The 14,028-nt window shown below is 39.2% G+C and overlaps 1 protein-coding gene across 1 annotated transcript; it reads right to left on the bottom strand.

Annotated features, from left to right (window-relative positions):
* Window positions 1-519: 519 nt before the first annotated feature.
* Window positions 520-2,259, bottom strand: LOC139727927 (E-selectin-like; the record flags this gene model as incomplete). The annotated part of the gene is made up of 3 exons (XM_071638899.1): window positions 520-764; window positions 1,324-1,512; window positions 2,149-2,259. Coding segments are annotated over 3 exons (545 nt in total), but the record flags the coding sequence as incomplete, so codon positions are not given.
* Between the last annotated feature and the right edge of the window lie 11,769 nt (window positions 2,260-14,028).

Raw genomic sequence — 14,028 nt, 5'->3', positions numbered from 1 at the left:
TTGCTACGTCTGAGTGTCTTTTTCAGATTGTCAGTGCTAAAAAAAGAAAAAAAAAAAGAAAACATGTATATCACCGGGTTGCTGGAATTCGTTACTTTGAGAGATAAAGTAACCAGATTTTATTCAGCAAGCCTCAAAGGAATGGTATAGTTTTTAGTTGAGATGGGGATTCAAATTTTTGCAAGATGATTAGAAACCTCTTATATGAGTATAAATTCTCAGAGGAATTTAAAGTTTATTTGATGAAAATCGGTTTTGAAATGACTGAGATATCTAAAAAAAAAAGAAAAACAAAGTGGCTCTAATGGTGGGTACCATCTTTTATAAGGACCACTTTATTTTTTGGATATCTCAGCCATTTCAAAAACAATTTTCATGCTATAAAATCTAAGCAAAAGATATACTGATCATAGCATTGTATGTTCTTTTCACATTTCAGAGCGGTTTCTCATCATCTCGCAAAAAGTTGGAAGCCTGAAGACCCATCTCATCCGAAATTGTACAATACTTTTAATTGGTTTAGTGGCAGTGGCTTATACCCACGACATTGACGGCCATCCTACACGATTCGGCCGTCCTGTCGTCACTCGTGTAGGCTGTGTACGTAACCAGAGTTTCGCCGATCCCGAAAGAGTGCCCCGACAGCGGATGCGACGCTTTGACGAAGTCCAGGACGTGATCAGCTTCGGGAAGGGGGACGATCATCTGCGATGACCCCTGTGGTAAAATGGCCGTGATGTTTTCAGGGCATCGAATCCGAGAATCTGTGAAGAAAAGAAAGGGAAGATAATAATTATGATAATCCTTAACATACAATACACAACTTATCAATCGAACCCGTGACCCGTTGCCCGGTATGTGCCGAAAAAAGCAAGATCCAGTTCTTAGATTTGATTTTCCAATGCTTTACAGAGCTTGGGGTAAAACTGTGCTTTCTTAATCTTCCTATTTTCTGTGTTTGTCTGGCTATGAAATGATCAGTATTCTGTTGGGGTGTTTGTCTGTTTGGGTTTTATTTTGGTCAATATTACATTATGATTAAAGACCAAATGCATTCTTCAATTCAATTATTGACACAGAGGTTGCTGTGGGTTTCACGGTAAAATAACTTTGCTAATAACAATGAGGGTAAAAAAAAATCGAACTCGAAATGATTTGATATTTTCCATTTCAAATCTGAATAGAGTACGGCTTCAAAATTCATATTCACTGTTAAAATACATGAGTTCACTGAACTCGATTATCTTCGTCAAACGAACCCAGCAATAGCACTTTCTGCATAAGGTATATATGATAATGTGTCCTGCGTAATAAGAATTTAACCTTTTGAACAAATGGGCGTCCTCCGCGACCATTCTCCCCTTCGCGAACACGTCACGATCGAGACACCGAGAAGGTGGTAGCCGCTTTGGCAGAAGGTGCAGGCGGACTGAGGCTCGCTGGGCCCCAGGCGACAGCTCTCCGGCAGAATCTGGCCGAACTCGAGCGATCCGAAGCTGACACAGTCGGTTCCTGCTCATGGAAAAACGGATTGAAGATTCAATGAACATTTGCCCGGCAAAAAAGTCACTTTCATTTGGAAATTATTCATTCATGAACGTGACTCATAATGAAATACACTGGAATATTCAATAGCTAATCAATAACATTACCTCCAAGACCAAGGAAAAGGTTCAATAAAGCACACATTCCACAAAACTTGATTTCTAACAAGAATAAAAGCGGTTTTCCATGACGAACTAGAATTGTACTCAACCTCTTCTTTCACATAGGTCCCTACTCCTAGAAGTATTGGGCTGAAAGGTATGAAATATGTATTATGATAGAAGAAAAAAAATGACTACTGTCATGCGAACATGTTTCCTTATCTTTCCCATTCATTCACTCTCATTCGAAAGTGGGAAATGACATCATTTTTAATCTGATGACGCAGAAAATGACCCAGTGGAAGGAAGGCAAGCAAGGAATCACGTGTGGCAAGCTAAACAATTATTCACTGATGTCATGTGTAATTGAAATATTAATTGCAGGTGTAGTGGATAAATTCAATACAATAACATCATAAGATTATGAGAAAAAAAGAGGCAAAATTACAAGGAAGACGACAATTCCGCCTAAGATTAAACGAATGGCCGATGCGGTACTCACGAACGCAACGGGGAACTTCCCCTGACCACTGGCCGCTGGCTGTACACACGAGCTGTTCCTCGCCCTCCAAGTGGTAACCTCGTTTGCAGTTGTACGTACATGCTATTTGGACTGAAAAGAGAAGAGAAAAACCAAACTGTATTGGATGACAGCAGAACAACACTCACACACCCGTGCTTTTTGCGCATCTTTAGCCCCCTTTGTGAGCTCGCACTCATACAATGCACGTTACACATTATAATCATGATTAATTAAGGTCATGATGACCCCCCCCCCCCCCGGAAAAAAAAAATGGGAGGAGGGAAACAACATTGAGAGAACATAGTCATTAGATATTGTTCATTCGGGTAAATTATATGCAAAGTAAGTCGTATTTCTACATCCTGAGGAAGGAACCTTGAACATGAAATAATCATAAGATTATAATTGTCCTACCATGACAAAGGGAAGCAAGAGACAGAATGCCGTTGCTTCAACATAGATGAGCAAAATTCACCTGTAATTCAAATTGACACCAGTTCAACACTTGACGTTTTTACTCGAGCATTTCTTCAGTACGACAAGTGTTTCTGTGTAAATGTGGCAACAAGGCAAATCTTTGCCTGTCCGGCAGAAGGGCCCTAAGGTTTGCATGCTCTAAAACTTGCTATGGCAGGGCTCTACGACTTGCATGCCCTTAACGCTTAGTAGGGACCTTCTGCCCTTCAGTCTAAACACATTGGACCGAATTCACGAAGGTGATACAAATGAAACCATGGTTTAAACCATGGACAAAAACCATGGAGCGCCAAGGGAAGCATGGAATATTTCGTTACAAAATTGGACATTTCGTCGACAAAATGACCGTTTCGTTAACAAAATTATCATTTCGTGGACGAAATGTTCATTTAGTTTCAAAATGTTGTCATTTCGTTACAATATAATAATTTCATCGACAAAAAGACTGATTGCGTAATGAAATATTCCATGCGGCACTTGGCGCTCCATGTTTTTTTGTCCATGGTTTAAACCATGGCTTCATTTGGGAATTCGGGCCATTCACTACTCTGACGACATGGCAATTGCTTCCGTTTGCCAGCGTAGGACTGTGCGGTCCTATTATGTGACGGCTTGAAGCATTAAATTATTCAACAGACCTATTCCCTCAGTCTTTTCAAGATTGTGTACTTCAATCCTTGCTGCGCGATTTTCTACTTCGGCTCCTGCACATCAGTGTTCATGTCATTTTTTATGGTTACAATGCACTGATTTCTTTCTTTTTTGACAAATTTTCATTGTAATAAGTATTTACTCACTATCTATTCCACTTGTGTAATTCAGGAGAGATAAAGACTACAGTACAAGATGGGTGTTGCATTTATATATAAATTGCGCATTCCAAGACCACGCAATCACAGCAAGTGAGGTGTCATTTTAAAGAAAATAATCGGGCTTTCTTATGATGTCATATTTAATGAAGATAATGCACGTATAAGAGAAATATGATATATCAAACTTTAATTGCAATACTTATTTTGAGAAGTTTAAATATATATACAATATTTCAGTATATTGCTGGGACAATATACAATATACATTACAACTGATAAAAAAAATCTCAAGCTCTACATAAACAAGCACTTAATCCATTACATAAGTATTTGAACAGTGCATTGTACCAGAGGTTCATAAGTTAGGTTTTTTAAATCTATTTATTTTTAGTTTTATTGCAGAGGGTTTTCTGCGGCACTTTATCCGGCAGACCGGTGTCGCCTTGGTCCCGGCCGCAGCTTCTGCTTACTCTTCCGTTTCTGGGGTTTGGCAGCGGACTGCAAGTTTCGACTGATGGTATTGTTAATGGTGGATAGATAGATAGATAGATAGATAGATAGATAGATGGATAGATAGATAGATAGACAAATAGATAGATATATAGATAGATACATAGATAGAAAGATAGATAGACTGATAGACAGATAGATAGACGGATAGATAGATAGACATATAAATAAATATATAGATAGATAGATAGATAGATGGACAGATAGATAGACAGATAGAAAGGTAGATAGATAGATAGACAGATAGAAAGGTAGATAGATAGATAGATAGATAGAGGGATAAGGATGAGAGATCGAGAAGAGAAAACATTGTCTACTCTGGCAAATCGGAAGACACACAAGGTAATTCTTGAGAATCTTAAAGCATTTGCAACTTTACAATCCAGCTCTGAAGTCATAATCTAATAGAAACCTGCATCATGACTGCGAGTATCTTTTATTGCAACTGAATAGCGGATAACCATCAGAGGAATAATGAAATAATTCAAATTAGTTACTCATTAATCACTAAATAATTCATCCGTATAAGAGTTAAAACGATTTGGTGTCTATTTAGATGAATATACTTTCTTATTAAACTCATAGTGGAGAAAATTGAGATATTGTGTAGACCTGTCATCGGAACCAACTTCGTCATGAGGACTTGGTAGATATTCACACATGCAAGTGTTGTTTTAAGTGCGACATACAATTGTGTTATTAAAAATATTATACTGATCAGCAGTCTTGCGCAATAAACATTCTATCTTTGTACTATATAGCAGCGTAGCGAGAGTCAAAAAGGTCGTGGTGTGGTTGCAAACGAGGCGGAAGAAGTGGTCAGGAAAATTAAGTGCATTCAATGACAATCATTTTTTCCTACCACGTTCAAGGATTTTGTCTGCATAAGCCTCGGTTTGTGATTAATGTTATCAATTGGAATCAGAGTGGCATTGTACTCCATGCCTTTTAAAATTTTACTAATTTATATGAAATCATTCCTACAACAAAATCTGCAAACGATGCAGATTTCTGTATGACACCTGTTGGTTATTTGAATGCCAATTTCAAGATCTACAGTATAAAACATTCCAAATCCCTCAGTGAGATTTGATTTTACTTTCATCCTACCGCTGTTACAAAAACTGTATTCATCTTTGCATAAGTGAAAGTTTTCTTGAGTAATGTGAAAAATCTAAGTCTTCCATGCGTGCCATGTATTGGATATATACGCACGTATGCATAAACTTTTTTTCCCTTTTTTCTTTACTCGGGGAACTTGATAATTGCACAAGCTTTGCTTCTTTTGCAAGTTCTAAAGCTAGTGCTATTTCAACTCAAAGTGATTTTATGAAGATCAAATTATTTGTTTTTCACACAGTGCATATATTGACAACTATTTCACTTTCGTTACCTCAGCAACTATTGCAATATATCGCTATTGTAAGTTTTTTTTTTTTATAATTGTTGTTTTCTCTGTACAATTGTATGCATTGTTTCTGTCACACAAGAAAGTGAGATTTATGTTTGTATATTGTGGAAAAAACGATTAAATTTGAACTTGAACTTGAACTTGTATATTACGTAGATTCATATGTGCTTGTAGTTGCAGATGTGTACAGTATGTATCATAATGTGTTATACTATTGTCTGTAATTGCTTTATGACACTCCCACCTTCTTGTAAAAAATAGTAGTGGTTAATCCTACGTAGCAATAATTTTGTATTATTTGGATATGCAAATAAATAAATGAATGAATGTATCGCGGTTCCTATAGGTCAAGGCTACACGAGGATCGTTTTACATGAAACATGTGATCTTGACAGCGCTGTGTCATTTGTATTACCCTGAAAATTGGCAACCAATGTAAATCAGTCACGCGATATAATTGTTATAATTGAGTTGACATCACGGAAGAGTGAAAACCCAAGGCCACAGTCACATAATACTCTGCGTCCGGCGTTAAGTATAAAAAAAGTTAATTTTTCTGGGGATTCCCGCGGATTCGTTGTCGTCACCAGATATTTTACAAAACATACGGGGAAAAATGCGGGCGATACGGACAGATACGGATACTTGCGTCCACTTGCGGATAACCTTACGAATTGGCACGTAATATTTTTTTTTCGACTTGCGTTAACTTCCGAATACTTCTGAACACTTGCGGAGAGTTGCGAAAATTTACGCACAGTTCCAGGCATTTTCGGATAGTTACGGATAAGCACAGATTGTTACGAATACTTATGGACAGTGTGGTTTCCTGTGCCGATGCCTGCTCAGTCAGTGTAATCATGACAGCAAGGTTATCACATATTGGACTGTCATAATTATGTATACACTGGGGACAACTGAAATTATGCTATGAACAAGTTGTGAGGTCTTTTAGTCTTCATTAAATATGTTTTAAAACAATAAAAGAAAAATGAAATCTTGAACTTGAAGTTTGAATTTCATTTGTTCAACTCAAATTTTTATTCATATCATTAATGAACAAAATACATGATACAATTATACCACAAATAAAATACATTTATCGTCGATAAGATCAATAATAGAGAAAGAAAATATAATTTACAATCATGGAATAGACAAACTTTAGTTACGTTTTAATTGTTCATCGGCCAGAAAAATAGATAAAATGCTGTCACTCATCCCCTACTCTAAATATTTACCTTTTTTCGAATGATATACATTCAAAGAGTGTAAGAAAAAAGTTCAGCACCAATAGTCAACCGATGTCATCTGTATATGGGTGCCACCTAAAAATGACCATTATGGGAGAAATTTCATAACTCGACCATGCGGTTTTGCCACTCCACCGCTCCGATTATCTTGTAGTATTCCTTTAGAAACGGGTGGTGTGGTTTCCCACCACTCTCTGTTCCCATGGGAGTGGAATACGGAAAACGTCAAGGGACGCAATCGCCCGCAGCATCCGTAACTGTCCGTAAGCGGATGTAAGTGTTGTGATACGTTAACTTGCGGTTAATTTCGGATACGATGGACGCAAATGAACGCAAATGGACGGGAGGTAAACATTTTTATAGATGGTCTGCATCCAAGCTACGGATAGTTCCGTTCAGTTACGGATAGTTACGTTTAGTTACGGTTACTTGCGTAAGGCTGCATCAGTGGAGTCCCTCTGCGAAATTTTGAACATTTCAAAATTTCCTTGGGCATTTTTGGCAAAATGCAAAAATCTAAAATTTCTGCAAGATATGCTAATTTGGCCGTGATAGTCACAATAATGTGCATTCTATGACCAATTATTCTACCAAACTTTGTACATTCCTGTTCCAACAGTTACTCCATCTGCATTTACAAGAGAATTTTCATTTCATATGTGACCCGCTACAACAAAATGATCCTAAAGTCGGGCAAGGTCAATTATTTGAAAATTGCATGGTATAATTTCCTAACCTTTCTGCTTTAAATTGATATATAACACATCTTATAAAACTAATCGGCTGCGGAGATATCGATGTTTAAAAGAGAGCATGTCGAGACGTCTGGGAAATCACTGTTTCGAGAAAAGCACCCTAAAAGTTTTCCTTGCGACGCAATCGCGATCAAGGGACACGCAAGTCAGTTTTAAACTCCGGGCAATAGAAGGCAAGCCCTAGCAACTCCCGAAATGCTCATTCAAGCACAGCGTTGGCGGTCTCCTCTCCGACCAATCAGTGACCAGGATGCCAGGAGAAGCGGCTGGGCATAGCTCACCCCGCCTGCACGCACCAGTCGACTGGGCAGTGTGTGAGCTTCACGCTTCGGTTAGCGGCAAGCAGCAAACTGACCAATGAGATCACTCTGGTCGTTGTTAGGGGCGAAGTCTTTCTGTGGCGCTCAATCAAAATTTTGCAACCAGTTTCTGCTTCGTTGAAACGCCAAAAAACATGGCCCAGAAAAACGCTATTTTTTGGTCTTTCCTTTCACCATTTTGCTTCAAAATTTCGACAGATGATAGAAGATATGTCAGACTACAATAATATGTCAAAATCAGAAAATCATAAGTTTTGACCAATTTTGATGCTCTGACTTCAAACTCGATTTTCACGGCTTCGACCGTGCGCGACTTTAGGACCCTTTTGTTGTAGCGGGTCACATATAGGTTCATTAAGTGTTTAAAGCTCATTTTCAATTCAAAATTCAAAATGGTAGCCATTCTATGCACATGTACAGTATGAATGGCAAAAAAATATGCATGGAAATAATTATAGAACAAATTTACTGTAATTCCAGTCCCGTATCTACGCTGTTATAACGTGTTGCATGTGTAATACAAATATGTTGGGTGCCACTTACAATATAGGGGGCCTACATGTCATTCTTCTAAATGCAAAAATTCAAAATGGTCGCTACTCTACTTATTCTCTTGTACAATATGAATAGTAAAAATATACGTGGAAATAGAAACCCCTTTTGCTTTTTTTTTCTTACATGCAGCTACATTGTTTGTTCAGATTTAGTGCTGATCATTATCTGAAGGATGTTCTAAAAAGAATTTTCGTTTGCGGTGCAGAAATCCCAATTTACCACATAAATTAGGATTTTCACTAAGAATATTCTGAATGGAGTTTTGAGCATTTAATATAAGCATTACGATGTATAACACAATTTCATATCTTTTATTTTGTTTCAACAAAGAATATAAGTACACTAAATATCATGTAAAGAAAAAGCAATATACCATCATATTCTACATGCAGGTTAAATATAAAAATGTAATACTAACAAAATATATCAGGAGGCCTAGATGCATAGTGTTTATCAAATAATGTTGAAAATGGAGGGGAAGCTATAGAAAGCAAAGCTTCTGATATGCATTCCCCTAAAACCATTATTAATAAGGTACAGAAAATCATATACAGTACTGTAGAGATACATGGTTGCGGACAAAAACACATCGATTTGGGGGAAAATATGACTGTTAGAGGCATTTTTAGTAAAAGTTGGGAACCGGCCTATTTTGTATAATTCAATTACGCTAAATCCAAAAATTCCGGTTCCCAAGCGAAATTTTAAGTCTAAGAGCATCTAATTTTCATAAACAAAATGGCCGCCAATCTATTGCTTTTTAAAGTGTTTCCATGATTTAATTGTCATGAAATCTCCATAGACATGCAGAAATAGTAATAATTTCAGAAATTAAGGTGCAGAGCCAATAGCTAGGTCATCAACTAATCATAACTATCACTCGCATATGCAGATTACGAAGTGAAATATGCAGATTACGAGTTTCCACTGATACAGCAATGCCATACCGCATATGCACATGTATAGTACCTATACTTGTTCACTTCTGTTTTTAATCATTTTAACAAGTTATCGGGCAAACAAAAAATACACGGTGTCGTCAGAGTCAAATCCAAATTAAGTCCTGCAATCGATCAATTCATAAGAATTAAATAACACTTATGCAAATATCTATGCAAATTGGTATACAAGAGGATACATATCTAGCAGGGTGACGGGGCGACAATATGTGTCGCAACACCAATTTCCATCTCCACCAATACTATATTATTCCTTTATACATATCAAGATTTGAGACTTCTGCTGATCTCTTTTCACCTGTCGTTTCTGACGCGATCGTGACTGAGAATGATGCTGCGTGTCAGCTGAAAAGGGTTTCCTCTGACTGTGATCACAAAAACGATGTCACTCAAAATACATCACTGGCAACCTGAAGCATGATTTTTTTTTTTTTTTTTAGGGGGGGGGGGCACCTGTCTTATTTTTGTTTGCAACTGTAAAACTGACAGTAAATAAGACGAAATGGAAAATAGAAAAAAAAAAATTGAGAGTATCTATGTAATAATGTCGGGTATACACTAGGTGTTAATAGATGTTGCCTGTTGTAACGATAAGAAACATACACAAAAACAAGAACAAGATGATCGTTCGTGTGTGTGTGCGCACATGTGTGCATTGATATTATAGTGTGTACGTGTGAAGTTACTCTCCCTCCCTCCCTCCCCCCCCCCCCCTTCCTCCCCCCCCCCCCCCATAAACGCCGCGCAAAACGCAATTCAACCCCGGAAAACAGAAACGATAATGTCGAAGCCAGGTGCTGATAAAGGGTTACAACTACTACCATGCAAGTGCGCCGAGATTCGCTCAGTTGGATTCATTGAGTGCGTAGATTCGTATGCTATCACTTGATTAGTTCCATTATTCCTTTAGTGGAATAAGCTCTGGTGTTTCGGCAGTTTCAAGACAGAGATCCCCTGGTGCTCATACAACGTCATTCAGGTCAGAAGACAATCCAAACGATAATAATAATTGTTGCGAGTGAAATCATTTGACGCCCAGGGATCAGCCTCTCCAGTATGTTCGCGTGAACACTTCGTGAGGAAGCTTGTTTTATTCTAGTATGATAACAGGTGATTGAATGTGTTCGAAACTCCGTTCCCGGCCCGTCAGATCGGATCGAGGTGTATAGGACAGGCCTGGGTGTCGCCTTAGTCGCCTTATCTCGTGGGATTAGGTGCAGTGAGCTATTGGGGAAGCTTCAACTTTGATGGTAAAGAGCGCCTTCTCAATCCAGCAGGGATCGACACTCCACTGATGATAAGCCTATCCTCTGTAAACAAGTCACAATGAAGAAAAGACTCTTAGTGTTCGTTGTGTCCTACATTTGCCATCTGCTGATTACATCCTGTGGCGGTCAGAAGTCCAACGATAAGACCATAGGCGTAGCCAGGATTTTTTAGAGGGGGGTGTTTAAGATTAGATCTATTCTTTATTTTAACTGAAAATAATTGATTGACAGGAGAAGCGGGAACGCTTTGGAAGTATGGTGGAGAGAGGGGGTGGGAAGCGGGAAGAAGCTCAAAGGAGTTTTGCCGATAAACATGAAAAATGGTAATGATAACGATAATAATAATAATGGCAATAACAATTATGATAATAATGTGAATTCAATCAATTCATCGTTTATTGTCCATATGGGAATTTGTTCTCTTTACATGTAACTCAATGGAAATTACATATTCAGAAGATACAGAGACATGTAGACATAAAAATAAAACATGCAAATATATGACAGTGACATTAACAGGAAACAAGGAAAAGGAAATGTCAGATTTAATTATTTCATATCTATCTTAACTATTTCTGTCATTCTGTTTAGTATTATTATTATCATTATTATTATCATCATAATCAGTTGTATTACAATTATTATTATTATTATCAATCATTTTCGTTATTATTATTGTATTGTATTGTGTTCGTAGTGATCTCATCTGAAATTTCATTAACTTTACTTCTCTTTTTTCACGGTATAGAAGTGTGATTTCGTCACCAAAATTCACTATAAGCCTATAAGATAATTCCATCACCTAAGCTATAATCAGCCGCAAGCTATCAGCCGAATATGACTGTTTGGGCACTTTGCTTGCCGTCCGTAACCATTCTGCGAGTGAGCGACCGACAAGAAACTTTATTTTCTTTAAAACGTAGATTCGTCATCAAAATACAATTATTGATTTTTATTAAGTACATCTTCATGCCGCATTCGAATATAGTTACCCAAGTATTATGATATTCAGGCATGGCAGATCACGCTACTGAAAACCATCTTGTTCCTAGATTTTACGATGAAAAATTGGAATTTTGTATACTGAGAACAGGGGGGCATTTCATGAAGGAATTTGTAGCGAACGCTTCCGGGTATTTCTCTTCCACTTTCTTTTTGTTTGCTCTTCTTTCCTTTCTCTTTCCTTTTCTTTTCCTTTCTTTTCCTTTCCTACTTTCGTAAATGTTTTGTTGGGTTTTTTGACCAGCCAATTTGAGGGGACATGTGCCCCCATGCCCCTTCCCGTAGTTATGCCAATGCGACTCATTGGCAATATGAACTAGAAGGGCCGTCGAAGGCGGCAAACCCACGCCTCTACAGTGCCAGAGCCCTGTTGTTATGAAGGAAATTTATCTTGATTCTTTTTCTTAAGAGTTACATTGAATTTTGCTTTAACTTATAGATGTAATGTGTTGTACCCCAGGAAGTCACTGGGTTAAACATGGTTGGAGTGGTTGAAAGAGCCAAATTAAATGCAACTGATTGACAAAATCGCCCTTCTCAACATGTATAAACACCGATTACTCAGTGTGTTTTGAGTAAGCCATGATATAAAAAAAAACATCATGGGCTTTACATACTCGGATGGGAATCGAACAAACGACCTCCTGATTACTAGACAGGCGTCATATCCACTAGACTACCGAGCTTTCGCCCGATAGCCAGTGTTGGTCCGAATCCCTTAATAGCAGCGAGTACTGCATATTTTTATTCAAATTAATAACACAACGCAAGGATCATTAATTTAAAAAGAGCCAAATTAATTCAGACATAGCAGAATAATACAATAAGGCAACAGCTTGCCCAGGTAACCCACAATGCGTGTTTTTTTGCCCGTACCTTTCTTGCGGAGGCCACGTCCGCCACGTTTTTTCTGAAAACGGAGGGAGTGGCAACCGCCGGAAGGGAGTACGTCAACGCACGTCGGCCGTACGGTTGCGCAAGGTGTAAGTACGTGGCCCGCACGCTGTTAACGTGCAAAAACGTGGGCAAAATTTGAGATCCGTACGTGGGGAGTACCGATTCCGTACGGATTTTGGAACACGCAGACACGTCTTGGCACTTTAGGTGCATGAGGATCTTTCGCTTCGATTGATCGAGCTGAGTGAGGCGCGTGCTCTCTACGGTCAACTCACTGACACCGGGCGTCTTTTATGTATTTTCGTAAAAGACGCACGGTGTCAATTCGTTGTGCGCTCGTTGGCTGTAGAGAGCACGCGCATCATCCATACGGGGAGTGAATCCGTGGCCCAAACACAGCCCGGACGCAGCAGAAGTTTCTCAAATTGCTACGTCGTGTTTGTGGGCTCCCAAATCCGTATGCTTTTGCCAACGGACGTTGAACAAGTGTGTGTGTGTGTGTGTGTGTGTGTGCAACGGCGTAAATCCGTGCTGAGGAGTGGGGGGGGGGGGGATGTTCGGCGATAGTCACCATCACCACGATTACAAGCCCATAACCGGACGGGTGCAGCCAGTGACGTACCGTGGCGGGTTGGTCAAGACAGGGGAGGGGGGGGGGGCACCTCGTGGAAAAGTAATTTTGAGGGTGTGTATGCATGCTTGTGCGTGCGTGCGTGTGTATGTGTGTGTGTGAGTATGTGCGTGTGCTGTCAGTCTGGAAACTGTAATTGGGACTGCAATACATAACGGAATGTGATACATTCCACTGCGCAGTCATTTTTTTCCTTATGGATTATGGAATGACGGTGTGAAACGACAAATTACTGGCAGCAACATCAAAAGAATTGCATAACAATTAAAATGAATGCGAGCGAGCGGAGCGAGCGAGCTTGAAAATTTTGACATTTTACAGTCCCCAAACTGCCGCTTGTAGCTATATTTTTTCGCTTTGGAAATTAAGGGGGCACAACGGGCGCAACTGCTGGCATATTATTGGCAGCGACATCAGGAGAATGACATAACGATTATTAGGCGAGCGAGCGAAGCGAGCGAGCTTGAAAATTTTAACATTTTTACAGTCCCAAAACTGCCGGTTGTAGCTATATTTTTTCGCTTTGGAAATTAAGGGGGCACAACTGGCAGCAACATCAGGAGAATTGCATAACAATTAAAATGAATGCGAGCGAGCGGAGCGAGCGAGCTTGAAATTTTGACATTTTACAGTCCCCAAACTGCCGCTTGTAGCTATATTTTTTCCCTTTGGAAATTAAGTGGGCACAACGGGCGCAACTGCTGGCATATTATTGGCAGCGACATCAGGAGAATGACATAACGATTATATGCGAGCGAGCGAAGCGAGCGAGCTTGAAAATTTTAACATTTTACAGTCCCAAAACTGCCGGTTGTAGCTATATTTTTTCGCTTTGGAAATTAAGGGGGCGCAACGGGCGCAACTGCTGGCAATTTACACAGGCAGCAACATCGGGAGAATGGCATCACGATTAATGCGAGCGAGCGGAGCGAGCGAGCATGAAAATTTTGACATTTTACTGTCCCAAAACTGCCGTTTGTGTAGCTATATTTTTTCGCTCTGGAAATTA

Source organism: Diadema antillarum, unplaced genomic scaffold (genome assembly GCF_040938485.1).
Source record: "Diadema antillarum isolate AM-2024a unplaced genomic scaffold, OU_Dant_1.0 seq00000160_RagTag, whole genome shotgun sequence".
Taxonomy (NCBI): Eukaryota; Metazoa; Echinodermata; class Echinoidea; order Diadematoida; family Diadematidae; genus Diadema; species Diadema antillarum.
Note: the sequence above shows the minus strand (reverse complement) of the source record. Positions and strands in the feature narration are given on the sequence as shown.